Here is a 26,947-nt window from a genome sequence, read left to right as displayed (position 1 = left end):
TTTGGAGGACGGAGAGTGGTCCTGGCTCCCTCCAGTTACCATCTGGGCTGAGGATGATGAGCTCTATCTTGTGACTCTGGCTCACTTTCTCTCTAACTCCCATTTCCCACTTCCATTCTCTAACTCCAGGATTGTAGAGAGCAATGGGCAGTTTTTCTGTAGGCTGAGCCCAGGTGTGAACCCACTGCTACCTGGTCGGAGCCAGATGCCTGTATGTGCCGACAGCTAGCAGACTCCACAGGTGAATGGGTGACTCATTCCTTCATCCCCAGCCACAGGGAACAGACTCTATGAACCTTCACAGAACTGAATGTCTTTACTGCTTTCCTTCTCAATTTCTGGCTTTTGCCAAAGACTTCTCCTTCCTGTGGAAGTTATTGAAGGAAATGGCTTCATGGCCAACAGTTTGAGTGCAGAGGGTAATTCATTTTAGCCTGCTCTACTGAACAGCAGTTTTGCAGGAGGGTAGAGTGCCTGTGGATGGGCATGCACCAGAGCAGAGGGCAGGACCCCTGACTCCCCACTGGCTCGAAGGTGTGGGTGCATTGAGCCATGCCCATTATCTGTGGAGGAACTCTCACACCTGCGATGGATCTGCAGCAACTTGCTCTGGACCTTGAAGACCAAGAGGCAGGGAAGGTCTCTGTCTTGGGCAGCTCTTCTATTTGGAAGTCTCTTTACAGATGCGTAAGTGCTGTGCCTGCTTCCAAGACTTCTGATTGAAAAGCCTCAGTCATGGCTCTATATCACAATCACCTGGGGACCTTTAAAGACCTACCAAGCTGGATCTTATTCCAGGCCAATTAAATCAGAGCCTTGGAGGACCTAGACATCTATATTTTTAAAAGCTCTGCAGCTGACTCTGATGTGCAGCCAGGGTTGAGAAGGGCCACTCTAACAACTAGGGGCATCCCTGTAGAATCAGTCCTGCAGACAGTCTGGGTTCCAGTGGAAGGGATGGCTTTCCAGTCTAGGTCTTTGCTCTTCCTCCTGTGGTCCGCACACCAGCAGCACCACCATTACCTGGGAGCTTGTTACAGTTGCAGGTTCTCTGACTTCTTACTGCACCACTGAAGTCAGGATCTGCATTTGAATAAGACCCCAGACAATGCCTATTCAAGTGTGAGATGCTCTGAGAGACAGGAGGTTCTAACAGCAGAAGGGGTAAGTTAGGGCAGGGTTAGGGTGGACTGAGAACTACCTGGGTTTTAAATTGAAAGGCCTGCATCCTGAGAACCCCATCAATCCCTGGAAAACTAGAAAGATTGGTTATCCTAGACTAGTAGTTGTCAATAGGAGGCAGTGTTATCCCCAGGGGACATTTGGCAATGTCTGGAGAACTTTTTGATTGTCACAACTGGGGTGGAGGGTGGGTTACTACTGGAATCTGGTGGATAGGGGCCAAAAATGCTGCTAAACATCCTACAATGCACAGGACAGTACCACAACAAAGTATCCAGCCCATAATGTCATGGTGCTGAAACCAAGAAACCCCGCATAGGGCAGGTGGATTATTAGAATGTATTGGTCTATTTTAGGCAAGCACTAAAGAGCTAGCTTTGTTGGCTTGATTCCTGGGGCAGAGCTATTCCATTTAGAGGTGGTTCTTTAAAGCTATGCCCTTGCCTTGACCTTGGCCCCCAGGTCCTGCCTTTTGGAATGACCCACTCGTATTGCTGTCTTTGGACCTAAGCCTGGACCCTGCTTCCTCCATGGCTTCCCTTGCGATTAATTGTCTAGATAAGTGAGGTTCTGGCCCTCTATTGGTTATAGCCTCAGATGAGCACAAATGGTCAGTTTGTCGTGTCTCTAGATAGAATGGATGAAGTGGCAAGGTGGAAGGCCTCGAAGAACATGCATTTTGCCTCTAGCTGTCTCCAGTAATAACAATAATAAAATGACTTCCTCTGACTATTTCTAGAGGACTGTGTTTGACCACTGGATTTCTTTTGGCTAATGGGATATGACTTCTTTACAGAGGCTCTTGCTACCTTTATAATCTCGGTATCAGGACCCCTTTCTTCTCCGAGGTAGAACACTCCCTAAGTCATAGCACTAAAGAAACCAGGCTGTGCTTCAGAGCCCAAGAGAACAGTGCTTCTGAAATAGTATGTTACGTAAGTGCTGTGTTTTGCCACTGCACAAGAAATCGTTCTAGATAAAGTTTATTAAATGTGGCAAGAGAAGGAGGACTAGGTTTTCGCTCTATGAGCGGTGGGGCTGGGATGCTGCCAATATCATTTACGGTGTCTGGGGAAAGCCAAGGGAGACACAGACTGGAGCTGCCTCATCTCTTTTCCAAAAAGCAAAGAAAACTAAATATAGCCAAGTGGAAATGATAGCACCTTTGAAGGTACGGAGAGGTTTAAGTTATTCAGATCTCCCAAGCTGATTCCAGCACACGCATTCCCTTTCATCATCAATCTGGAAAGTGTGCCTCCCATTCTACTTGGAAAACTTTCTTTGCAACAGAGGCATCTAAGAATGCTTGATCAAGGCCTAAAGTTATGTGGCTTTTTGCAATATACTGCAATTTAATTTATATTTCAATATACAATTTATTGCTCACAGTTAATGCTACCTGCCTGCAGGGCAAAGGAACAGAGTCTCCAGTTCCCTTCAAGTTATTCAGGACAACCTGGGGCCGGCCAAGCGAATGGGAGATGTGTTCCTATGGACTCTGGTCAGCTGTCCCTAGGTCAGTGACTGAGAGAATGATATCATTCCGCTCACCCATTCAAGCTCATTCTTTAATTGGATTAGAGAGGGAAGGGGAAGGAGATTATGAGACAGGACACTTGTGAGGTGGGAAAAGGGCTGGCATTTGGTTCTTTGTCTAAGGATCTGTGCCAGACTCCAGGTAATGGGGGCACCAGGAAGGGACCTGGTCCACTTGGGGCCAAGTTTACGCTGAACTGGCTCACTGTCACTGCTATTATCTGTCTACTCTATTATCTGCTTTGCCTCTCATTGCTGTGTGGGGGCTTGAACACGTCGACTCATCTTTCCAGCTTCAGTTTCCCCAAATGTGAACGTGTTGGCAGTCACCATTTACTGAGAGGGTACCATGTGGCAAACATTTCACATTCATCACTCATTTGGTTTCCTCTACACCCTCCTTCTCTCACACCACATATCCAGTCCATCAGCCAATCAGGCGGGCTCCACCTTCAGCACATGCCCGGATCATACTGGTTCTCGCTGCTTCCATCACTACTATCAGCCCCTCTCAGTGGAGTGATTCCAGAAGCATCCTACCAGTCTCTAATCTTCAGCCCTACTTCCTCTTTAGTCTTTTCTCAACACAGCAGCCAGTGGTCTTTTCCAAACCTAAGTTAGAGTATGCCACATTTCTGCTCAAAACTCTCTAAAGGCTCCTCAGCTCACTCAAAATAAAACCAAAGGCCTTATAAAGGCCTACAATTCTTTATATGGTCTGCACCCGGCACTGCCCCCTTGCCACCTTTGTTCCTGATTCTGGCTCCTTCCTGCTCATTGAACACATCAGACATGCTCTGGCCCCAGGGCCTTTGCACATAGAGTTTCTTCTGGCTAGAATGCTCACTTCTGACCTTCACTCAGGTCTCTGTTAAATGTCACCCCATTAGAGAGGTGTTTTTTTCTGACCATCTCCACAAGTACTCCCCGTTTTCCTTAACCTGCTTTATATTTTTGTATTACCCGTATAACTATATTATAGATTCACTTGTTTGTTTGGTTCCCCCATGAGATCAGAAATTCAGTAAGAATAGGCATTGCTGTGTCTCCAGCATAAAACAGAACCTGGACTTGCAAGCACTAAATAAAGCTTAGGGGAATGAATCAAGAACCCTGTGGCGTGCGTGCTATTTTTCCCCTTTGCAGATGAGGGGAGAGAGCTCAGAGTGCTTAAGTAACTTGCTCAGAAAGAACAGCTGGTAGGTGACACAGTCATCGCTTACATCCAGAATTCTCTATTTGTAAAACTCTCTGAAATCAAATGTGGCTGCCTGTTTTAAATAATCCCCATGACTGTTGTCCTCTTCATTCCTTTACACTGACTATTCTTTTCCATGAAAATTACCTTTACAACCCTAGGAATAGGAAAAGTGACAAATCTTTTAGTTTCCAAAGAAAACACTACAGTGATTTTTTTTTTTTTTTTTTTTTTTTTTTTTTTTTGAGATGAAGTCTTGCTCTGTCCCCTAGGCTGGAGTGCAGTGGCACGATCTTGGCTCACTGCAACTTCCACCTCCTGAGTTCAGGTGATTTTCCTGTCTTAGCCTCCCAAGTAGGTGGGATTACAGGCACCTGCCACAAGGCCTGGCTAATTTTTTGTATTTTTAGTAGAGATGAGGTTTCACCATGTTGGCCAGGCTGGTCTCGAGCTCCTGACCTCAGGTGATCCACCCGCCTCAGCCTCCCAAACTGCTGGGATTACAGGCGTAAGCCACCTCGTCTGGCCCCACTATAGTGATTTCTTAATAGTTAGCTCCATTACTAAAGCTGGGGAGATTTGCTTCCATCAAATTTGAGTAAGTTCCTTGGAATTAGGATTTTAAAAAATAGTTTCTCATTTTTCTGGGAATATTTTCCAAAACCTCAGCAAGGGTACCATGATCTGTGACAGTCACAAAATCCAGAGAGCTTGAGAGCAATTGAGACTTGTGGCTTGACCATCCCAGGGGAGTGTATTAGTTTTGCTTGCCTTTGCTTTGTCAAAATTATTATTTGTACACTTTTCTTTTCAGTGCCCCATGTCAGGCCAACAGAAATTGGTGCCCCAAAGTATCGAGGTCCTTTGCAACCTGCTCTAACTCATGCTCTGCCTGGAGACCAGTTTCTTCCAATGGACTCGTGTTGCCCGTTGTGTGGTCAACTGTTGTGCCCACCAAATACGAACATCCTAGGAAATGTGATTTTTTGAGATCATAATCCCCAAGGCAAGCTGTAGCCCATGGACCATGATCTGCTTAAAATATTCTGAGTTTTTATAGTGATGAAAATGCTTGGAAGGACGTGCATGCAAGGATGAGAAAGAGGCCCCACAAGAGATGGCAGAGGCAGAAAACCCCTTCATAGGCCCCTCCTAGATGACACAGCTTTGTCTCCAGCCTCCCCGCCCCCCGCCCTTTTTTTTTTTTTTGAGACGGAGTCTCGCTCTGTCACCCAGGCCGGAGGGCAGTGGCACGATCTCGGCTCACTGCAACCTCTGTCCCCCGGGTTCAAGCAATTCTCCTGCCTCAGCCTCCTGAGTAGCTGAGACTACAGCTGCCTGCCACCACGCCTGGCTAATTTTTGTATTTTTAGTAGAGACGGGGTTTCACCATGTTAGCCAGGCTGGTCTCGAACTCCCAACCTCAGGTGATCCGCCAAACTTGGCCTCCCAAAGTGTTGGGATTACAGGAGACAGCGTTTTAAGAAGAATTTTTAAGAAGAGGTAGTAGATATATAATAAATGGAAGATACTCTGCAAGCAGCGTGCATATCTTTTTGAATGGGAAAGCAAAGCACACCATTCATTCTGGACAGCCCCCAAAAGACTTTCCTAACTTGGGAGAGAGGCACCAGCAGATGTCCTGTTTCTGAGATGGATCATTTAGATCCATGCTCCACAAACTCTCCTGTACACTCCAGTCTGCTTGGGATCTTGTCACAACATGGGTTTTGATTCAGAGGGTGTGGGGTGGGACATGGGATTCTATATTTTTTACAAACTCCTGGGGAATGCTAATGCAGCTGGCTCATGGACCACACTTTGAGTAGCAAGAAGTTACATTTAATTCTCACAACTCATGGGGCTCTAGGCTTTGAAGATTTCAATGTTCACTTCTGTGCATGAGATGTGAGGATGAAAGTGGAGGCTTCTGGGCCGAATGTGGTGGCTGACGCCTATAATTCCAGCACTTTTGGCAGGCCGAGGTGGGTGGATCACCTGAGGTCAGGAGTTCGAGATCAGCCTGGCCAACATAGTGAAACCCCGTCTCTACCAAAAATACAAAAATTTGCCAGGCGTGCTGGCATGTGCCTGTTAACCCAGCTACTCGGGAGGCTGAGGCAGGAGAATTGCTCGAACCCAGGAGGCAAAGGTTGCAGTGAACCAAGATTATCCCATTGCACTCCAGCCTGGGTGTCAGAGCAAGATTCCATCTAAAAAAAAAAAAAAAGAAGAAGAAAGTGGAGGCTTTTGCAGAATAAGTGGGTTCTCCCTGTGAGGCACACACTTCTGAGTTCTTGGGGGGGAACTTTAACTTTGATATGAAGCTATAATAGGCATTAACACCTAGCAAGACAGGCAGGGGCCAGATAGCGAGTCTCACAGAGAACCACACCATTGTTAGCTTACAGGACAAGGGCTCCAGCGTCACGTCGAATGTCTCCTTCTTGAATTCTGCCTTTGAGACCCCGGTGTAGAAGGTGATGTTGGCTGAGAGATAAGCTGTGATGGTGTAATGGTTGTGGCTGTTGTTCCGGAAGGTAATGGAGAGCTTGAGGTCTTTTCCCAGCACGGCATTTTCCACTTCAAAGTCCATGTCAACTTTGGACCTTGATTTCACGACACCTTCTGTGTTGAGGGGCTTTTTAGCTCCGTACATCAAGGCAGTTTCCAGGGCCAGTCTCTCTTCTTCTTGACCTGGGGGAGATCCAGAGATAATGACAGGGAAAAATACAATCCACCAGAGAGAAAGTCACATTAATGGATGAACTGTGTACTGCACTTGTTGGGGTGTTTCTATAATACAAGCTTCACACCTCCCGAGGAGGAGGGTGCCGTCATTATTCCTATGTTATAAATTCTGCAAAGTCAGATTCCCAGTCAGTGACCAGCCTAGGCTGCGAGTAAGGAGGTGACAGTGTTGGGATCTATCCGGAAAGGGGTGTCTCTGGGGCCCCTATTTCAGGGGGTGGGAGGTAAAATTGGCAATGTCTATCTCTTCTCAAACTGTGGTGTCAGTTTGCTTGCCTTCCTTAGTCCCAGCCATGTGGCTAGAATTTGGGGACGTCCAATAATTGGAAATAATGCCTCTTGCCATTCCACCTCCTGCAATGTAACTTTTCTCTCTGATTTGTGAATCCCTGCCCCGCCCCAATAAGACCTGTCTTCCTCATCTCTCCTTCCACTTGGGCCTGTCCCACTTGCTGATTGCTGAGCTGACCCTTGAGGGCTCCTGCCCCGTTCTTCCCTATCTTACTCAATTGCCATTGGCCCCAATGCCCATGCCGTGGCAGAAGGCAGAAATCACTTTTTACCAAACCTTGCATCCCCCAGTCCCCAAGGACGCTGGGCTCTGGCAAGACATTAAAAAGGCGACCCTGCCCAAGGTGCGCTGGTCAGATCCCCTGGAGGCATACTCGTTGTCCAGCGCCTCCTGGAGATGCTCTCCACCTTCATTAGCAGATTAGAGGTTCTAAGTGAAGCCCAGCAGCAAGGACACCTCTTTGCCTTTCTTTACACAAGGTTTCCCAAACTCATCTGACACCGAGGGCAGTTTTTTGAGGGACATCTGTTGACATACGGTGGTACACCTAAGTTCTAATGCAGTTTGAGGTGTGTGTGCTGCTTTTAGGAAAATGTGTTGTGCAGGGTTTGCAAAGTGGTTGTGGTGGAGATGAAGGGAGGAAAAGGAGGAGGGTAAGCTCCAGAAGAAGAAAAACATAGCTTTGTCTAAGTGATGAAGCAGAAAATACAGATACAAGTCAGGCCTCAGAAAGAGCTTGTGCTTCAGACACTGGGAAGCTGGGAGAACGGTCCTTACAGAGCCTTGGGAACAGGGCTCGTGCAGATGTGAGGGATGGTCGTCATCCTCTTTTCCATCCTAAATACCTTTGGGTTTATCTCCGTGCATCCCTAAGAATAGAGATGAAGGCAAATTCCTTGGCTTGTAAAAACTAGGCTTGAGAATGGCTAGTGAAAAAAAATCACTTTAAAGTAAGAATTCTAGCTTTTATAATTATGCTAGTTTAAAGGTATTGTCTTCTACTTTATCTAGTTAATAATAAAATGCAATGGTGAATGAGAGGTCAGTGAATCATCAGAACCCTCACTGATGGCTAGCTGTGTGCCAAGCACTGGCATAAGTGCTTATTATGCATTGTGTCATTTAATCCTCATAACGGCTCTATAAGACAGACACTATTATTCCCATCACTTTCCTTGTTTGTAAAATAAGGGTGTCTACATCCTAGGTTTATTAGGTGAATTAGAGGTAGTAGATATATAATAAATGGAAGCTACTCTGCAAAGACAGAGAAAATGCCAGAAGGCATTGCATACAAATGTGAATGTGTATTGTGTGTGTGTGTGTGTGTGTGTGTGTGTGTGTGTGTGTGTGTATTAACGATTTCCCTGATTGTCAAGACTGCAAGAATATGCCAGGAACAGTTGGTCTAGGACAAGCATCAGCTAGAGCACTCAGAGGGAGGTAAGAAAAAGGGAAGGAGGAGTGAGGACAAGGGAAGTGCAATGAAATATTTTAGCAGAAATCATCTGGCCAATAGATCCATGAGAAGAGAACATTAATGATGATCACTTTGGATGCAGGCCAGATATGCATTGAGGCAAAATGCAAGAGGCAAATTCGAGCATCAGGAACACATCAGAGAGGAGCTGAGCTGGCCAAGGTGAGGGGAATGGGAGGAGAAGCCTTGAGGCCAGCCACGAGCAACCTCACAGCCTGACACGGATGGAGGAACCTGGAACTTCCTTCTGGGGAAGCACTGGCCTCTGTGAGCGGAGACCGCCAAGCAGAAGCAGGCTGGGGCTGTTCCAGGAAGCGCAGGCCCAGAGAGGAGAAAACAACTGCACCGCTTTCCCAGAGCCTGGCAGAGTAATTCCTGTTTCTCTACAGTTACGCTCCGTGCTCTGGCGTCTTACATAATTCAGGGCCACCGGCAACATTTTAGTGCTGTGAGAGACTTATCCAAAGCCAGATTATATTTTCTGAGATTCTTCTGCAGCCTCTGGGTGCAAAGTCAAAAATATCTTTCCATTAACTAGGATGTAATAAGAGAGCCCTTTCGTGTTGGACGAAGCTTCTCTTTGTTCTGGCTTTAGCTCCACTGTCACCTCCCCTGCCCTCCCCCTCTTACCTTGTGTAATGTGTCCCCAAACCCTAGTCCTCTCGGCTCTCCCTAACACACACCTGGTTTTATTTCCTCTTCCTTGTCACAGTACTAGTTACTGTGTGACACTATCTTCCCTGCTGGAATGCAAGCTCCATGAGAACAGAGCCATGTTGTCCACCTCTGCATCCCCAGGCCCTGAAACCCAGCCTGGCACAGAGGATCTGAAGGATTGAGGTTTGGAGAAGCATTTTGCTTTCAGCCAGAGACAAAACTTTCCTCTTCATAATAGTCCAGTTTAAGACATTTTATGTTCAACTAAGCCCAGCTGTGAAAATGCCTCCCCAGTAACTATTCATTCAAATCATCTCATGCTATTGGAAACCCCATAATGTTCCAAACACCGTGCTAGGCACTAGGCACGGAGGAGAAACACAGTCTTTCCCTCACTGGTGCAGAAGGAACAAGTGAAGAGCAATGGCAGCACACATGTGCTCACCACAGATGCTGGGACACAGGTTGGCCTGCAGTGCATGGGGACAGGAAGGGGCACGGGAGGCTTTTCAGAGTTTTTGGAGGGAGGGCAAGGCCAGGGATGTAAGTGGGGGGCTTGGCTTGTTGGAGGAACTGCTAGCCGGTCCCTGGCCTCTGCATACAATACCTGTGGGGGCATGCTCAGGAAGTGCAGTGACCAGGTGCCAAAAAGCCACTTAGCAAGAGGCTTTGTGAATTAGGCCTGGATGCCCTGGAGGCCACAGGGAGAGAAGGGGGTGGGGCTTTTAAGCAGTGCTGGAAGAGGCTCAGGTTTATATTTCAGACATTACTTTGGCAGCAAGGCAGGGGCTAGACTGAGGGAAGGAGGGCCCGAGGAGGTGAGGTAGAATTGGGAAGCTAGAGCAAGTATGTTTCCAGAGAAAACTAATCATAGCCCAAACTAATAGGAGTAGTATGGCAGGAATAACAGAATTACTAGTAATAGGGGACACTTTTATTGGACACTTACTATGTGTCAGGCACTATATTAAGAGTTGTACACACCAGATAATATTTAATTTTTAGGCTACGGAGCTGGAGGGGAGGGGATGCATTTGAGAATGATTTCAGAGGGGACATTTAGAGGATTTGTTGCTTGACTCATTCTTAAGTAGCTAAATTTGAGTGGATGGTGGTTCTCTTCACCAGAGTAGAGGGAGTGGGAGAAACAGACCTGAGGTGAGGGAGAGAGTAAGAGGTGTCATTTGGGAAGTTTCGTGTCAGGTTTCTGTAGGACATTTAGGTAAAGTACATTTAGGTAAAGTTTCGGTGGAGACACAGACATGGGGTGATCAGTAAACATGTGAACATTAACACCAGCTATGTGGAAAGAACATCAGGTGGGTGGGAATGTAGACCAAGGATAGATGCCTAGAATGAAGTGGCATTCGAGGGGGGTAAAGAAAGGGGAAAAGCTTATAGTCAAAAAGAGATAGGAAAAGAGGGTCAGGTAGGAGGGGGTGGAACCAGGAGAAAGTAACATTGTAGAAACAAAGAGAAGACAGAATTGCAAGCAAAGGGAGTGAACAACAGCACCAGGAAGTGTGGGAAGGTCAAGTAAGCTGAAGTCTGCAAAATGTTTCTTCCCTGTGACAATTGGGTGGTGTTGGCAACCTTGAGAACAACTTCAAGGATGTGCTGATAGCAGAAATCAGGACAGAGTGTGCACGGAAGGAGTGGAGAAGGAACACAGCAGGACGCAAGTCCAGGCAGCGCTCCAGGACGGCAAGGAAGCGAGGAGGAAGAGACAGTGGCGAGAAAGATTTTTGTAATTTTTTTTTTTTTTAACACAGCAGACATTTAAGCCTGCTTAAATGCTGATTGGAAGGAGAAAATAGAGACGGAGAGGTGGAAATACCAGTGACCCTGGGAGTAACTGACGGAGCAAAGAGGGAATGGAATCAAGACACTGTTATCAAAGAAGATATATTGCCACAGGAGAAGTCTTCAGATTTCTGGTTTTCAAAGTCTTATCGTTTCTTAATTGTATATCTTGAAAAAAGTTATAAAATTAATAATAAGCTTCAGTAAGTTGGAGTGAACCTGATCTTTCCGTGATTTAATTCATTGAAATAGTTAATTCCTAAATCTAGTAATAATTTGTTTCCTGTGATTCTACTCATTTCCATATTTTGGTGTCTACATTCAGCATTTGTGGATCAGAGAAATTATAAGAGATTCAACGGTGAGAATCAGGGTGGTAAGCACTGAGCCACGGATATGACTAGTCCTCACTGCATGCCAGTGGCCAATGGCGGCCATCAATCCCTCTATCCCACCATATTCAGATGCAGTCTTGGTGTTCTTCTCAAAACAACACTCTACTTGGTCATTTCCAAAGTTCCAGTTTGAAATGTATATGCCACCCTTGATTAAGAAACTATCCACTTGGGGTCAAACCCCAGCCTAGAAGCAGGATGAGTTGTCACTTACAACCATCTATGTGGATTTAGGGATTCTTCTAGTTGGACCAGACTGCCACACTGTCCCTCGCCCTCAGCCTTGCCTCCTTGCTAAACTCTAGAGGCCTGGACCTCAGATGTCTTCCTCATGCAGTGCGGACACATTTTGTTTTAATTTGGTATCCAGCCCCAGCCAAGCCCCTGACTCCTGTTTCGTGGACTGGGTTTTGGTCTTTCTTCTCGTGGCATCTGATTCTGTCCCATTCCTGAGTTGGCCTTCACTGTCACCTCCATGCTGACAGCTAAAGGCAGCTGTGCTTGGCTCCGTGGTTTCCACGAGACATCTGTCATGTGGACAGCTCACTTCCTGCTGCCCCTAGCTGCCTGTAGGTGCAACTTTTGTTCACTACTCTGTCTGGTCAGGACTTCTTCCAAATAGAGTTCTCACCATAATCCTTGCCTTACTGCCTTTTCTTGGGGACCTCTTTCCCCAGCTTCAGCTGCCAATTCCTGTGTGTCCTTTGGGCTCAGTGAGCCCATCACTAACTTCCTCCATGAGGTCTTCCCTAACTGCCGATTCTTGGCTGAGAGCCTTTCTCTGTGCCCGGCAGCACCCGTCCACCCTGTGCCAGAGCAACTCTCACCCAGCACAGTGAGGGCTGCCTTTTGCTTTTCTCCCCAGCTGCATGGGAAGGCAGGGCTGTGCATGTGTCCAGCTCTACACAGCACTGGAAGATGGCAGGTGGTAAGAGCCAGCTGTCGTGTGGATGAATGTATGAATGAGTGGATGTTGCAGCTAACTGTTCTATGAACTTGCTTTTTTTGTTTTTCCAAACCTTTTTTTGCTTATAACTCTATAGTAAGAGGGCATTGCTTGTTTGTTTTGTTTTATTTGCACTTATATTGTTTTAAATTTTCCTTTAAGGAAAAATCCAAATGACAAAAAAATACCACCTTTGTATCTGTGTTGTGCAATGGATGATAACCAACAGAAGAGGAAAATGAAGCATTTCAAAAATACAGTGAAAATTCACTAGTTCAGATAACAAAAATTCTGACTTTCTGAGACTATGCACAAGTGTTCTCAATTCAGCAAGCTTCTTCTTTATAGTGCAAATTACTTTTGTAAATAAGAGCAGGGAGACTAAAATATTTAAAACAAATTCTGCACTCCTTAGCACTTCATGGATTTCAATGAATATTTAGGTATATGCTAATTACTTGTCATTTTTATCCATTCACTAAAATAAATACTCCTAAGAACCTCTGGCAGTGAATCATTTGCAAAATATGTTGCATGTTCCCCATCAAGACACTCACGGTCCTCCAGTTCCTGTCCACTGCTGGCCTCGGGCAGCTTTGTCTCTAGTCACTGGGCATTCTGAGCCTGCAGGACCCCCCTAAACATACCGGGCTGCTGCACACCCTGTAACTTTGGTCGTGTTCCCACTGTCTGGAAACCCCTGTCCAGCTTCTTTAACTGAGGCCCATGACTTCTCAAGTCTTTCTTTTTCTGAATCAGTTGTACTAAATGCCCCTACTTATTGTTTCCAAAGACCCCTTTGCACAATAATCCTGTCACTCGGACCAGGACAGGAACTGAGTCCTACTCACTGCTGGAATCACCAGCACCAAACCAATTGCAGGCATAGAGTGGACACTAAGCATTGATTGAGTTACAGCTAAAACCATAAAAACCCTAGAAGAAAACCTAGGCAATACCATTCAGGACATAGGCGTGGGCAAGGACTTCATGTCTAAAACACCAAAAGCAATGGCAACAAAAGCCAAAATTGACAAATGGGATCTCATTAAACTAAAGAGCTTCTGCACAGCAAAAGAAACTACCATCAGAGTGAACAGGCAACCTACAGAATGGGAGAAAATTTTTGCAACCTACTCATCTGACAAAGGGCTAATATCGAGAATCTGCAATGAACTCAAACAAATTTACAAGAAAAAAACAAACAACCCCATCAAAAAGTGGGCAAAGGACATGAACAGATACTTCTCAAAAGAAGACATTTATGCAGCCAGAAAATACATGAAAAAATGCTCATCATCACTGGCCATCAGAGAAATGCAAATCAAAACCACAATGAGATACCATCTCACACCAGTTAGAATGGCCATCATTCAAAAGTCAGGAAACAACAGGTGCTGGAGAGGATGTGGAGAAATAGGAACACTTTTACACTGTTGGTGGGACTGTAAACTAGTTCAACCATTGTGGAAGTCAGTGTGGCGATTCCTCAGGGATCTAGAGCTAGAAATACCATTTGACCCAGCCATCCCATTACTGGGTATATACCCAAAGGACTATAAATCATGCTGCTATAAAGACACATGCACACGTATGTTTATTGCGGCACTATTCACAATAGCAAAGACTTGGAACCAACCCAGATGTCCAACAATGATAGACTGGATTAAGAAAATGTTGCACATATACACCATGGAATACTATGCAGCCATAAAAAACGATGAGTTCATGTCCTTTGTAGGGACATGGATGAAACTGGAAACCATCATTCTCAGTAAACTATCGCAAGGACAAAAAGCCAAACACTGCATGTTCTCACTCATAGGTGGGAATTGAACAATGAGAACTCATGGACACAGGAAGGGGAACATCACACTCCGGGGACTGTTGTGGGGTGGGGGGAGGGGGGAGGGACAGCATTAGGAGATATACCTAATGCTAAATGACGAGTTAATGGGTGCAGCAAAACAACATGGCACATGCATACATATGTAACAAACCTGCACATTGTGCTCATGTACCCTAAAACCTAAAGTATAATAATAATAATAAAAAAAGAGAATTAAACTCAGTAGTGCCATTTGAAACATTCTACGCAATAAAAGTTAACAAAAACCTACCATGACATTATTTTATAATTGAAACTGGCCTTCGACCTAATTGTCCTGAGTTAGAGAGATTGTATTGTCCTATTAATATTGTATTATATACTTTGTAGTCTTCCGTGATAATGTAATGGAACAATGTATGTGAAAATAATTGGTAAAGTACTAAACAAATGTGAAGTATTTTAATTTCTACTATTGAACTAAAATTACATCAGTTATACAGTGTTTTCTAATAGGATTATTTAAAATTAAGGTTCTTGTGAGCAAGAACATATTCTATATTCTGTTAAATTAGATATGACTTTAAACCAAATCATTTTACAAGCCATGTGAATGAGAATTCTGCCCAAAGCAATCTAGCAAAGAAAACTACAATGAAAAATTGCATATGTGATGTGTCTTTCATGCATGAAAGTTTATACTTCTGCTGTTGCTACCAAATGCTGCAAATGCCAGTGCGTTCTCTGGAACTCATCTCTGAGTGACAATGAATAAGTACTAAATGGACTTGGGCAAATAAATCTTCACTCAGTGGTAGTAAATTACCTTCTTGGAATTTGTAAGTATCGGTAATATCCATCATGCCATCTCCTCCAATTTGTTTGGTCACAATTAATTTCCCAATGTGGGTGGCATCCACATTTTCCACCACATGAGTGCCATCTTTCTTAGCTGTAATGTAAATGAGGTCGCTGTTGACCTGGAAACAGGAGAGGAGAGCATTAGCCATCATCACATGTCTGCTGGTGCCAAAGTCTTTAACTGTCCATAGCACAGTCATTTAGAGATCTCTGGAGCTGACATGCCGCTTTCTTCAACAACATTGGATTCGTATCATAGGGCCAAACAGGTTTTGAAAATATTCTAAAGGCGAATCTGGTTTATTTAGTAGTACTTTAAATAAAGATTATTTGAGCCTGAGACAATAAATTGTCTAAGAAGCAACCATTTTTCTCTCTCCTCTGTCTTCATGATAAGTCCTACCTCTCACGGGAGAGAAGACAACGCCATGCCACCATGCCCATCACTTGCTTCCCTGGACTTCTTTTGGGCTAACTGTGGCTATGTGACCTACTGCCAGGAGGAAGAGGAAGTCTGTTAGGTGGCTTCTGGGAAACATTTTTCCCCTTTGAAAAAGGAGAGAGGTACATGGATGAGTTTGTCCTTCCCTTTCTGCTTTCAGGTGTTTTCAGGTGAAGGGATGCTTGAAGCTGCTGTGGCCATCGTGAGACAGTGAACAGAAACACTGCCGACAATGAGAAGGTGGCAGAGTAGAAAGTTGAGAGGCATTTGGGGATTTGGGGGACTTAATGATGCTGTTAAATGGCTAAGCCCATATCAGGACCACCTATTTCAGGTTTTTTCTTGTATGAGAAAATCAGTGTCCATCTGTTTCAGCCACATTAGTTCTGCTACTTGAAGCCAAAAGTATTTAAATTGAACAATAACATTAGATGATCTAGGAGGAATTCAAGCTATTTTCCATTGGTTCAGCAACTAAAATGTGCTATTTGTGAGACTCAGAAATAGTGTCTTGGGGCCATGCTGGCTGCCCCCAAGCTCTCCCAAGGCTCTGCTTTACCATTCTACTTTCTAGAGACAATGACTAATGTGTGCCTGAAAGCTGACTGTACCAGAGTCCTTTATTACATATTTTACAATCACTTTCTTGAGGTTTCCAGTAATTATCATGGAAGCAGGTAGGAAGCATGAATTGTACTGCTAATTGTCATTGATGTATTTACTAAATGTTTCCCAAGCTCCTTTCCAAGCCTCAGTTACCCACTCTTTAAATAGGGTGATAATAACTCCTTCTTCATAGGACGATTGGCAGAATTAACAGGAACAAATGCACACACATTACTTATCATAGTGTCTGGCATAGAGTAAATGCTCAATAAATGTTATTGATAATAATATTTAATAGTATTGCCAGATATTGTTTAAGGATTCAGAATCCTAATGATGAACAAAATAGATTTGGTCGCTGCCATTATAGAGTTTATGCTTTAGTAAGCATGATTCTCTGCATCAGAGTCACCTGGAAGACTTTAAAAAAAAATAGATGCCTGATTAAGGAGGTGGGACCTAAATCATGTGAGGCCCTAAATCCATTATATTTTACAAAAAGTCTCACATAATTCTGTTGGACAGTCAGGCTTGAGAAGCCCTGCGATACAGTGCGATAAGTACCATGAAAGAATAAGTACAAGATACTTCGGGAGCACATGGAGCAGTGGAGTCAAGGGCTGGCTAGAAAGTAACAGCCAAGGTGAAACCTAGATGGCATTTGAGAGGAATACTAGATTTGCTTTAGGAAACCTGGGTTCCAATAGTGGGCGTGTCCTTGTAGAAAGTGCACGTTAATCTCTATGAACTTCAGTTCCTGATTCTATAAAATAAAGATGATTAAACTTGTTCTGCCAATTTTATGGGAGCATTTTAGGTCCGAGTGAGATAAGATCTATATGAACATGAATTGTAAATTTCAAAATTGAGTAAAAATATAATAGTCATCATTAGATAATGGGGAAACTTGAAGATATATCCTTAGGTTTTAAAGCTGAGGTTAAAGAGCAATTTTACTTTCTCACAGAATGTTCCAAGTGCACATGAAGTCAGATTTCTACTAAGGGGGAGATAGCCAACATTTATTGCATACCTACCATGTTTCAGGGACATTTTATAAAGGATTTAGTTTGAACCTCACCACAACAAGCCTGTGAGGTATGTATTGTAACCGTATTATGGATGAGGGCACCAAGACTCAGAAGGGGGAGGCAAAGTGTTTGTGGTTTCATGGCTGGGAGCTGGTGGAGAAGAAGTGCAAGCCCTGGGCCAGCCCATAGCCCGGCCCTTCACGGCACACTGCCTCTCCCACACCACCCTGCGGGAGCATGAGCACCAGCTTGAGTGGTGAGATGGTTCCACGCTTGCAGCTCAGATTTCTGAGGGTGATAAATGGTGGCCCTGCTCCTCAGCAGAGTAGCCAGAACTCGGTGGTGCTAGCCACATGTTGTGAAAGGCTGAAATGTGAAGTCAGGAATCAGTACAGGAGAGGACACAGCAGATACCTGTGGAATATTTGTCATTTTGGAAGCTTTAAATGAGCTGCCTGAGAATTCTGGCATTCCCTCTGGAGGAAGCCACGTAAGTACAAACAGCAACCCCCTCCACTTTCAAGTTGTAGCAACAATAATGATAAATATCTTCTTAATAACAATCCTTATTAACAGCTTATGGTTTTCCGGGGAGACAAGCTAAATATGAAAGTGGCTAATTCCTGCCCCCTCACCTTGAATATGGCTTCAGAAATTTATGTAGGCTAAAATCTCAGGACAGATCAACAGCACTGTCCTTTGTGGAGAGAGGAGAGGAGAAACACCTGTATGGGTGTTTGGGTGTTTGTATATGTGTGTTGGGGTGGGATGTGGAGGGAAATTATTCTTTCCAGGTGACATTAGCAAGCTTTCTTTTTGGTTTCAGCCTGTAGTGGAATGGTTCTCTATTCTGGCTGTACTAGAGAATCATCTAGGAGCTTAAAAATGCATCGAGTGATTGGCCCCACCCAAAACCAATTGACTCTCTATGGTAGAACAGTAGCTAAGTTCAGAGTGTATGGCAAGGAATATTGGACTTAGGCTGTGTGGCTCTGGATGAGTTACTGAATCTCTCTGAGCCTACCTTCCTTGCAGGGCTGGTGGATAGATTGGTACTACCTGTGAAAGCCCTACATTTAAGGCTAATTTTTCTTCCTTCTTTTGAATGTAATGTGATGTTAGTGATCACCTTTTTCTATCTCTACACTTGAAGGGTTATCGTCACACAAAACCTGGGCATTGGTGCATGAAATTGGATATTTTTTTCACAACACCACACCCTTGCCTCTTAAGCACAGGCACTTCCTACATAGTAGCCTCTACCATTGGTCAGGGCCCTCGGTTCTCAGCAAAGGTGGGGTGGAAAGCAGGCTTGGGGGCTGCTCTCTGCAAATGTCCACCTGGGCCCATAGAATGTGAACATTTGTCCACAGGTGGCAGAAGATATGCTCTTCGTCGCTGAGGCTAGAGACGTGCTCTTGCTTTCAGGACCCTGGACAGAGTTTGCTTTGGTTGGTTCATTTGTTTCCAAGTGGAGATAACCTCATCTGCACGCTCTGCAGAGAAAATACTGCTTCTCAGAGGGCATATGGAGGAAGCAAATGCCCTCCTGGGCCAGGAGGCCTTCCTGGCACTGGACCCTAGATCCTGCTCTCAGCAATGTGGATACAAGAGCTTCTACCTTCATGGAGCTCATATTCTAGAAGGGAGAAATGGAATACACACTAAGGTAGGAGGATGAAAACAACAGGGCAGATGGTGATATTTTAGGTGGAGTGGGGTGGGGTGAGCGAAGGCCTCTTTGAAGAGGTGACCAGAGCAGAGACTTGAGTGCAGAGAGGGAACAAAGCATGCAAAGCATTCTTCCTACGTAGAGTGAAAGATAGTGAGGGGAGCTTTCCTAGCAAAAGGAACAGTATGTCTAAAAGTGCTGACACAAGAGGATGTGTGGATGCTTTCCAAAGAGCAAAAATCTCAGTATGGCTGGAGGGAAATAAACAAGGGATGAAGTGGAAGGGAAGCCATGGAATCTTGTAAGAATTTATGTTCAATTTTATTGTAAGGGTGGTGGAACTCCACCAGAAGGGTTGGGGTAGGAGTGTGATGTTTGTATTTACATTTAAAGAATAATTCTCATGATCTGTGGAGAATAGACAGAAAAGGAGCAAGACGAGGATCAGGGAGATGAGTTACGGGGTAACTTTATGGAGCTCAGTGTTTTACAGAGCTCACAGGGTAACGATAGAGATTGTAGAAGTGGCTGGATTTATGATAACTTTTTGGAAGGTATTTTTGGCAAGATGCATAAGGGAGGTTAAGAAGGAAGGCTAAAATAATTCCAAAGTTTTATATGCTATTTGAATAAATGACTGGATTATTTTACAGCCAAGTAGGAGATGCCAAAAAAAATAGGCTGCATCTGATAAGATAGTAGCAAAATAAATAAGTTTGAATTGAGAATGAATAATCTACAAGAAAACATCTCCACACGTTGTATAAGAGAACTGCTGGCCCACAGCAGAGGAGGGCTTAGCTTCTTGAGCGATGAGATGGTTGCTGTGGTCCCAGGGAGCCCATTATTTCTCCTGTCAAAATCATCTCAGTGCCAGGGAGGGCAGGCAGGAGTAGTGTGGGTGCATATGGGTGCGTGCATGCATGTGTGTGTGTGTGCACAGGTGTGTGTGTATGTGTGTGAGTTTGCAGTGGAGTGGTGTGAAAGAGGGCAGCAGAGTTAATGAGAAGTTAGGACAGAAGAGAGTTATCTTCAGCAAGAAGGAGAGAGGTCTTCACTAAGAACCCCTGAGGGCTTAGTGAACATGGAATCTTGGAATATGACTCCAGACACTTAGAACAGCTCTCATCTCCTCTCACCTATTTGGAAGCCCTAGGCCACCATGAGCTGGGGAGATAAGAGGCAGACAGGGCTTCAGATCCACAGGAACCCACTGCAGCAGTGAGGACATGGGAAGGGAGGGGTAAGAGAAATAAGCTTCAAGCCCTGGCAGAAATCCAGAAACGTGGAGGGTGAACTTCCAAAGTGGAGGAGGAGAGAAAAAAGGAACAGAAGGTAAGACATTTTCCAGGCATACCCCTCTTCTTTTTAGGCTCGGCTTTCACTCATGGAGACCAAGGCCCTGGGAAAACTAAAAAATAGTCAATGAACATGATGCTTGATCAAGCCCGGAAACGAGTAAGAAAGTCAGCATGCTGGGAGGGAAGAGAAGGCGAGCTGACTCAGCAAGGATGAGGGAGAGCAGAGAGAGCCACAGACTCGAACCTGAGTCATATCGACTTGTATGACGCTCCCCATGGGGTCCCACTGCAGGCACCCTTGAGAAAAGATTCCTCATACACTTTTCATCAACTCAAACTTCTCTTAAAAATGGCTCAGCCCTGGAGCGCAGCACATGCCAAAGCAACAAATTGTACCCTCTGTCAGACACGCCTCTGCAGTGGGTGAGAAAGGAGTAATTATAATCTGCAAATCCTGGTGACATTCATAACACCCTGATCTATATTTAATAATAGCAGAAAGCGTTTGCATTTACAGCTATTAGGCAGCTCGCTTGTGGAGGGAGGTCCTTCTCCTTCTTTGCAGCAATAAAGTGTAATACAAAGCTGAAAACAAGGCTTTGTGGATTTCATAGTGATCTCCTCATTAGAGGCTCTCATAGCATCATAAACTATCAAATGACAGCTGGGAGGTTTGTGGAAATCTTCAAATCCCGAAGTGAAATTGAGGGGATAAAATTCCAAGTCCAATAAGCTTGGTCTCCAAAGGCTTCTATAAACTGCCATGGCAGGTACGATGAGATAACACTGGTCTTTTGTGTGTTTCAAATTCCTGATCTTGCTGTCTGAATTTTGAGGTTCGTCTTGCCTTCTAAATATTAATATTTCTCAGTCCTGCCTCCTCTTTTCCTCATTATTGCCACTTGTCCAGCTCATGCCCTTTCCATCTCTGGCTTGGAGGGATGACCAGCCCTCTAGATGTTCCCCACAACTTCGTAACAACCCCTCCAATCCCTGCTCCACAAGGCTGCCAGCACCTTGCCCAAGTTCCCACCCAGTGAAAAGTCTCCCTCACTTACAGGAGGGACAAACAGCAAGTTTCTCAGGGAGGTCCCCCTCACTGCGTTCCTTCAGCCTCCACCTTCCAACACCCCTGATGCATCCTTGGCATTCTAGTGAGTCTGAACAGCTTTCAGCTGCCCCCACACAGCTTTCAGATGCTCAACTCATCCCCCTGCTTTGCACTCCTCCCTTCCTCTGGCTTCTTTCTAATCCCTTTGCCTAATCATCCCTCCTTCCCATGTGGTCCCACAGTTCTCTGCTCCTACTACCTGGGGACACCTCCACAGGCATCCTCACTGTCTGTTCCCAGGTTGCCCTTCCTTCCTAGATGGTCTCCTGTGGTCTTTGCCATCCTGCTTCAGTTCTTGGCCTCTACTTCTCAACTCATGCATCATATGAATGCAGATCTGTGCTCTCTACACGGCCCACCTGACAATTCCATAGCATCACTAGTATTGTTGTCATTTCATGTTCAGTGTGTTTGTGCCCCGTCACCTGGCATCTAGAAATACGTTTCTTAAAGACTTGAACCTTAGAATTCCCCCGAGTACAATGCCTGGTGTACATTAATAATAACTATTTACTCCTCCTAGAGTACTAGAGTGCAATGGTTACCAGTATGCATTCAGGTATCTGCCTGGCTTCAAATCTTAGCACTGTTATTTATTAGCTAGATGATTGTAAGAAAGTCACTTAATCACTCTTTGCCTCTATTTTATTTTCTATAAAATGGGAAGAATTATATTATCAATTTTAGAGGGTTGCTAAGAGCATCCAATAGTAGGCAAAGTGAGAGACATTATTTCAGTGTATTTATTGGTGCAAATACACCCTGGGGAAGTCCTGCCTCTCAGTCTTTCAAGTCTTCCAAGGCTGGCAGCCCAGCCTTCTCCTTTACCCAACATCTCTTACATTTAATTTGATCTTCAGAGCTCTCCTTGAGTATCCTTTAACAGCCTGTTCTGCTTCCAGTCCCTGCCTAGTTCTTCTGAAATTGCAGAGCCTTTGCCCAGGCATTCCCATCAACCCTGTAGATGGGCTGTATTCCTCTCTTAGAGTAGCCTCCAGGCTCCCCTTCCTCCTTTGGCAACTCAACCCTCCCTCCCTGGCCACAGGTGATGGTGTAGGATGGCAGGACATAGATTGCAAAGGCCAGGGTAAGACCACGGTTGGGTGTGTGTATGTGGATTTTGTCTTACATGGATTGCTGGACTAGTCCCAGAGGGAAGTGGCATGTCCTGAAATTTCAATTCATGACCCATCTCTACCAATCATTAGTCAAGAGATCAATTAGTCATATAATTTCTCTGGAGCAGTTGATACCTACTTAATGGGTGCAGAGAACTAAGCTAATGTTAGTAAAGCATTTACCTTTGGGAGTAGAGAATCCCAAAACATCAAGGAAAGAAAAATGTTAAACAAGAACTGCATTTAGCATTAATAGCCTGGAAGATGGAATAATGCCTAGTTACCTTTGTCAACACGAAGCATACACTATGTACCTGGAAAACTTAGAAATAACAACTTTTAGCTTACTCTTTCATGTGTTAAGAGGTTGGGGAGAAAAACAGCACTTTCCTCCAGCTTCCCACTTACCTCTGCAAAAACAAAAGGTGCATCAAACTGGAAGCAGACGTGGCCGTGCTTGATGGCTTGAACTGAGGCGGGGCCACACCGATACATGCCTGCATTGAACAGAGGAAGGGCGGTGTGAGTTTGTCATCTCCAATTCTGTCCAGATACTGCAAGATTCATGGCACTGAGGGTGACTCTGTAGAGACCAGCCTTCCCAACTTCATTGCTGATTTAGCCCAAACGCTTTCCAAGGCTCAAGAGAATTCCATTGGCCATGCCTCCTCAAGCCAAAAATTGAAGCCATGGAAATAAATACAAGGCAACACTATTCCTGCATCTACTCTGCCACCTACAAACACATATCCAGATGTGTTCATGCCAAGCAGGTGGCTTACACAGCATTTATCTCTTGTTCAGATGGTATCTGAAATGTTGGAAATGTTGACGTCTCCTCTGTGGTTGTGTTGCTGTTTGTTTTGCTTTTTGTCTTTTGTTTTTGGACATTATGAACATATGTCAAGTTTAACTGGAGAATTTGGACATTACCTGTGCATTTTGGCCATGCCCACCATGCATTTAGGAAGACAGGAGGCCCATGTTACTCTTCTAAAATGCTTTAAATTTTAACCACCTATCCATAGTTAATAAGAGATTAGCTGCTATTAGTCACCTGTAAAATGTCCCCATGATATATATACCAGAACACCAGAAAGTGCTAAACTTTCTTCCTTAAAGCCTAGGATTATAATATGGTTTCACTATGAATATCCATTGAACGTTTATGCATGTGCCTGTGTGTGCCCATCAATATATCAACACCTGAGGAAATAAACATAATATCCACAGTCTACTGATTCTTTATGTTATCATACTAAAGAGAGATGGAGGCTTATGATGTGATTTTATAAAAATCTGGGGGAGGTCAGAGCTGCAGCTGCTTAGCATAGTTGGCAAGTTAGAAGACAAATACCCACATACTCAAGCTTTGGAGGAAATCACACGACATAAAAGGAGGCCAGGTTCTGGAAAAACAACAATTTAAAGGATGATCTATAATTATTTTTCAAGTTCTCTATTTTCTCTACTGCCTTATATCTTATCAGTGCATACCACGAAGGGCTGAAGTATATTTTATAGCCTAGTAAAAATGCTTACAGCTATTTTCTCTCCTGTCTTCAAAACTGCTTAGCAAAGCAAGAATGGATGAATTATATGTTGTTTTATATTCTTTTTCTAAAATTTGTAAAATAATCAGGGTAAAGCTGACTATTGAAATGAAATTAAATCTGATTGGAAGGTAGCTAATACTGTACATGTGCCCAGGAAGCACACTTCAGATGTTGGCTCCCAACGGGCGTGGTTCCCACACATCAAATGCAAGCATAAAAGCAAAATAAAGATCAGCAATGAAGCAATTTCCTGGAGGGAGGACACAGTTTTACCATCGCTATTTTCCTGGGGGGTGCTGTCCACAGCTTGCCAGCCTCCAAATCCAACAGGAAGGTCAGGCCTTGTCATCCATGCTTCATTCCAGCAGTGGTAGTTCCTTAGAAAACACAAGCCCAGAGAGGTTAAACTTCCTGTCACACCCAATGCTACAAGAGATCAAGAAGGGATGGCCAGGCGCAGTGGCTCATGCCTGTAATCCCAGTAATTTGGGAGGCCAAGGCAGGTGAGTCATAAGGTCAAGACATCAAGATCAGTCTGGCCAACATGGTGAAATCCTGTCTCTACTAAAAATACAAAAATTAGCTGGGTGTGGTGGTGCGCATCTGTAGTCCCAGCTACTTGGGAGGCTGAGGCAGGAGAATCACTTGAACCTGGGTTGTGGAGGTTGCAGTGAGCTAAGACCATGCCACAGCACTCCAGCCTGGTGACAGAGGGAGACTCCATCTCAAAAAAAAAAAAAAAAGAAGTGACCCCAAATCCTGTGCATATGCTATCTACAGATTATTGGAATGGATTAAGCCAAATCTGAGGGTTCCTGGAGATATCCTGGGGCTCTAGACTTGGATTTTCTGGACAGATTCATTCTCATTGGCATCCCTCGGGACACTCACATGGCTGGATGTCTCTTTCCCCCTGCTAAGAGCAACTTCGAGGCCACCCAAAGATATTTGAATCAGTGCATTAAACAGTTTTAATCTTAACCATTCTCTGCTGACTAACAAAACAGAACTTACTATGTACCAAAGGGGTGGGGAAGAAAAGTTAACCAAAACTGAAATACTTATTTTGAACTTTTTAATATAGTTCCTATTTAGAAAAAGCATATTCCTTTGTAGCAATTAAGCAATAAATACTTGTGTTTGTTTGTTGTCTTAGACCATTACCGTAGAAACTATAACAATTATCCCTGACTATAATTCTCTACAATTTCCATCGCATGTCCAACAAGAAGAATAGGTTGTCAGGGCGAGTCTCTCTTTACCCTGTATTAAAGGTGCTAAGGGTCATGGAAAACTTCTCAGAACTTTGACTATGACCCTGGAAGCAAGAGCATGGAATAAAATGTCATCATGAATTGTATTATTATGTCCTTGAAAAGACCTGAAATTATATGACAGTACAGAATCAAATGAGAGCACATTAACCCCTCAGCACTATAGAAAATGTTCATATAGTAATAAAGATTTAATAATGCAGTGAGGTAGTTACTGCAGTTTTTGTTTATGACACTGATGAATTTCAGGTTCAACTACCACGGATCCCTTGCCTAGACACCCTTCAATGTCAGTTGTTTGCCCATGCTCCCATCTTTCTCTGAGTGCAGCCCATTTCTGATTGGCTCAAGAGATATTAATTTCACTATGTAACCACTATACACCAGGCACCTTGGTAGGTGCTGGAGATTCAAAGATGATCAAAACATAGATTCTTACCCATAAAGACCCTCACAATGTAGGAGAAATGACAAACCTGTAAACCAATTATCAAAACTGTCATAGGTTTGCTGTGAGACTTAAATAAGCTAATACATGTATCTCGAACACGGACTGGCATGTGATAAGTGCTCAAAAGTGGTAACTCTCAGACTTTGAAAAATAATTAATTTAAATGATCCCTGGTAAAATGGGAGTTTATTTGGGGTGCCATGGAGTCTCAGTGGAGCAAAGTCTCCAGGTATTTGGGAAGTGATATTTGAGCTGAGGCTCGAAAGATAAATGGGAATTTAGGAGGTCAAGAAAAGGAGGAAGAACAAAGTTACAGTGGCATGAAATAGCCACCATGGTGTGTTTGCGGAACTGTCTGCTGTGTGTTGTGGCTGGAGCATAGCATGTTTGAATATTTAGGTGCATAGGAGAACAGTGATGGCAGGCAATGCAGGAAACTAGCAAATACATATAACACTTCCTTAGTGCAAAGTGCTGTTCTAAAACCCTCATGGATGTTAACACATCTGATGTCCCTAGCACCCTATAAGAACAGTACTATTGGCCAGGCGAAGTGGCTCATGCCTGTAATCCCAGCACTTTGGGAGGCCGAGATGGGCAGATCACGAGGTCAGGAGATTGAGACCATCCTGGCTAACACAGTGAAACCCTGTCTCTACTAAAAATACAAAAAATTAGCTGGACGTGGTGGTGGCCGCCTGTAGTCCCAGCTACTCGGGAGGCTGAGGCAGGAGAATGGCGTGAACCTGGGAGGCTCCTTGCAGTAGTGAGCCGAGATCACCCCACCACACTCCAGCCTGGGTGACAGAGCGAGACTCCGTCTCAAAATAAAAAAAAAAAAAAAAAAAAAGAACAGTACTATTATAATTACCCCCAGTTTATAGGGGAGGAAGTTGAAACCCAGGAAGGTTAAGAACCTTGCTGAAGTCACACAACTAGTTAGTGATAGAGCTCTGAAATCCACGCTCTTCATTCAGCACTGACCTATGATATAGGTGAGGATAAGATTGTGAAATCCTTTGATATCAAATTAAACATTCATGCTTTATTCTTAGGCTATAAAAAGCCATTGGAATAATTTAAGAAGAAGATCTAAATTTGCAAATCTCTGTTCATGGAAGATGGATGGAGAGGAAAGGCTGGAGATTGAGCTGAGTCCTCCCTGGCTGTCCCCCACCCCTGAAGAACTGCAATAGTGGACCAGAAAGGCATTCAGGTGGCCAGCACCATGGAGAGGGAGAGAAGCCATTGGAGGTACAACCCACAGTTTTAGGGAGATGTGAGGGACTCGGATGAGTTGGGGAAGACTTTTGCCTGTCCAAGGAGTATGATGATTTTGTTTACCAAGACTGTGAATAAAAACGGAACAGAAGAAAGTCTGTGTTGGGAGTGGTGGTGATGGGTGGATGACCAGCCCAATTCTGGGCAGGATGAGCTTGAGTGCCTGTGGGAAATC

At 44.4% G+C, this 26,947-nt stretch overlaps 1 protein-coding gene across 2 annotated transcripts in view; it reads right to left on the bottom strand.

Moving 5' to 3' along the window:
• F13A1 (coagulation factor XIII A chain) overlaps nt 1–26,947 on the bottom strand; it is a 184,333-nt gene that overhangs the window by 38,141 nt on the left and 119,245 nt on the right. For both annotated transcript variants that reach the window (XM_055262955.2, XM_063632444.1), the window contains exons 9-12: nt 24,040–24,143; nt 22,619–22,707; nt 14,895–15,048; nt 6,326–6,613 (exon numbers count right to left, since the gene is read on the bottom strand). In XM_055262955.2, coding sequence (XP_055118930.2) covers nt 6,326–6,613; nt 14,895–15,048; nt 22,619–22,707; nt 24,040–24,143 — 635 coding nt within the window. The remainder of the gene's footprint in view (nt 1–6,325; nt 6,614–14,894; nt 15,049–22,618; nt 22,708–24,039; nt 24,144–26,947) is intronic.

Source organism: Symphalangus syndactylus, chromosome 23 (assembly GCF_028878055.3).
Source record: "Symphalangus syndactylus isolate Jambi chromosome 23, NHGRI_mSymSyn1-v2.1_pri, whole genome shotgun sequence".
Classification (NCBI taxonomy): Eukaryota; Metazoa; Chordata; class Mammalia; order Primates; family Hylobatidae; genus Symphalangus; species Symphalangus syndactylus.
Note: the sequence above shows the minus strand (reverse complement) of the source record. Positions and strands in the feature narration are given on the sequence as shown.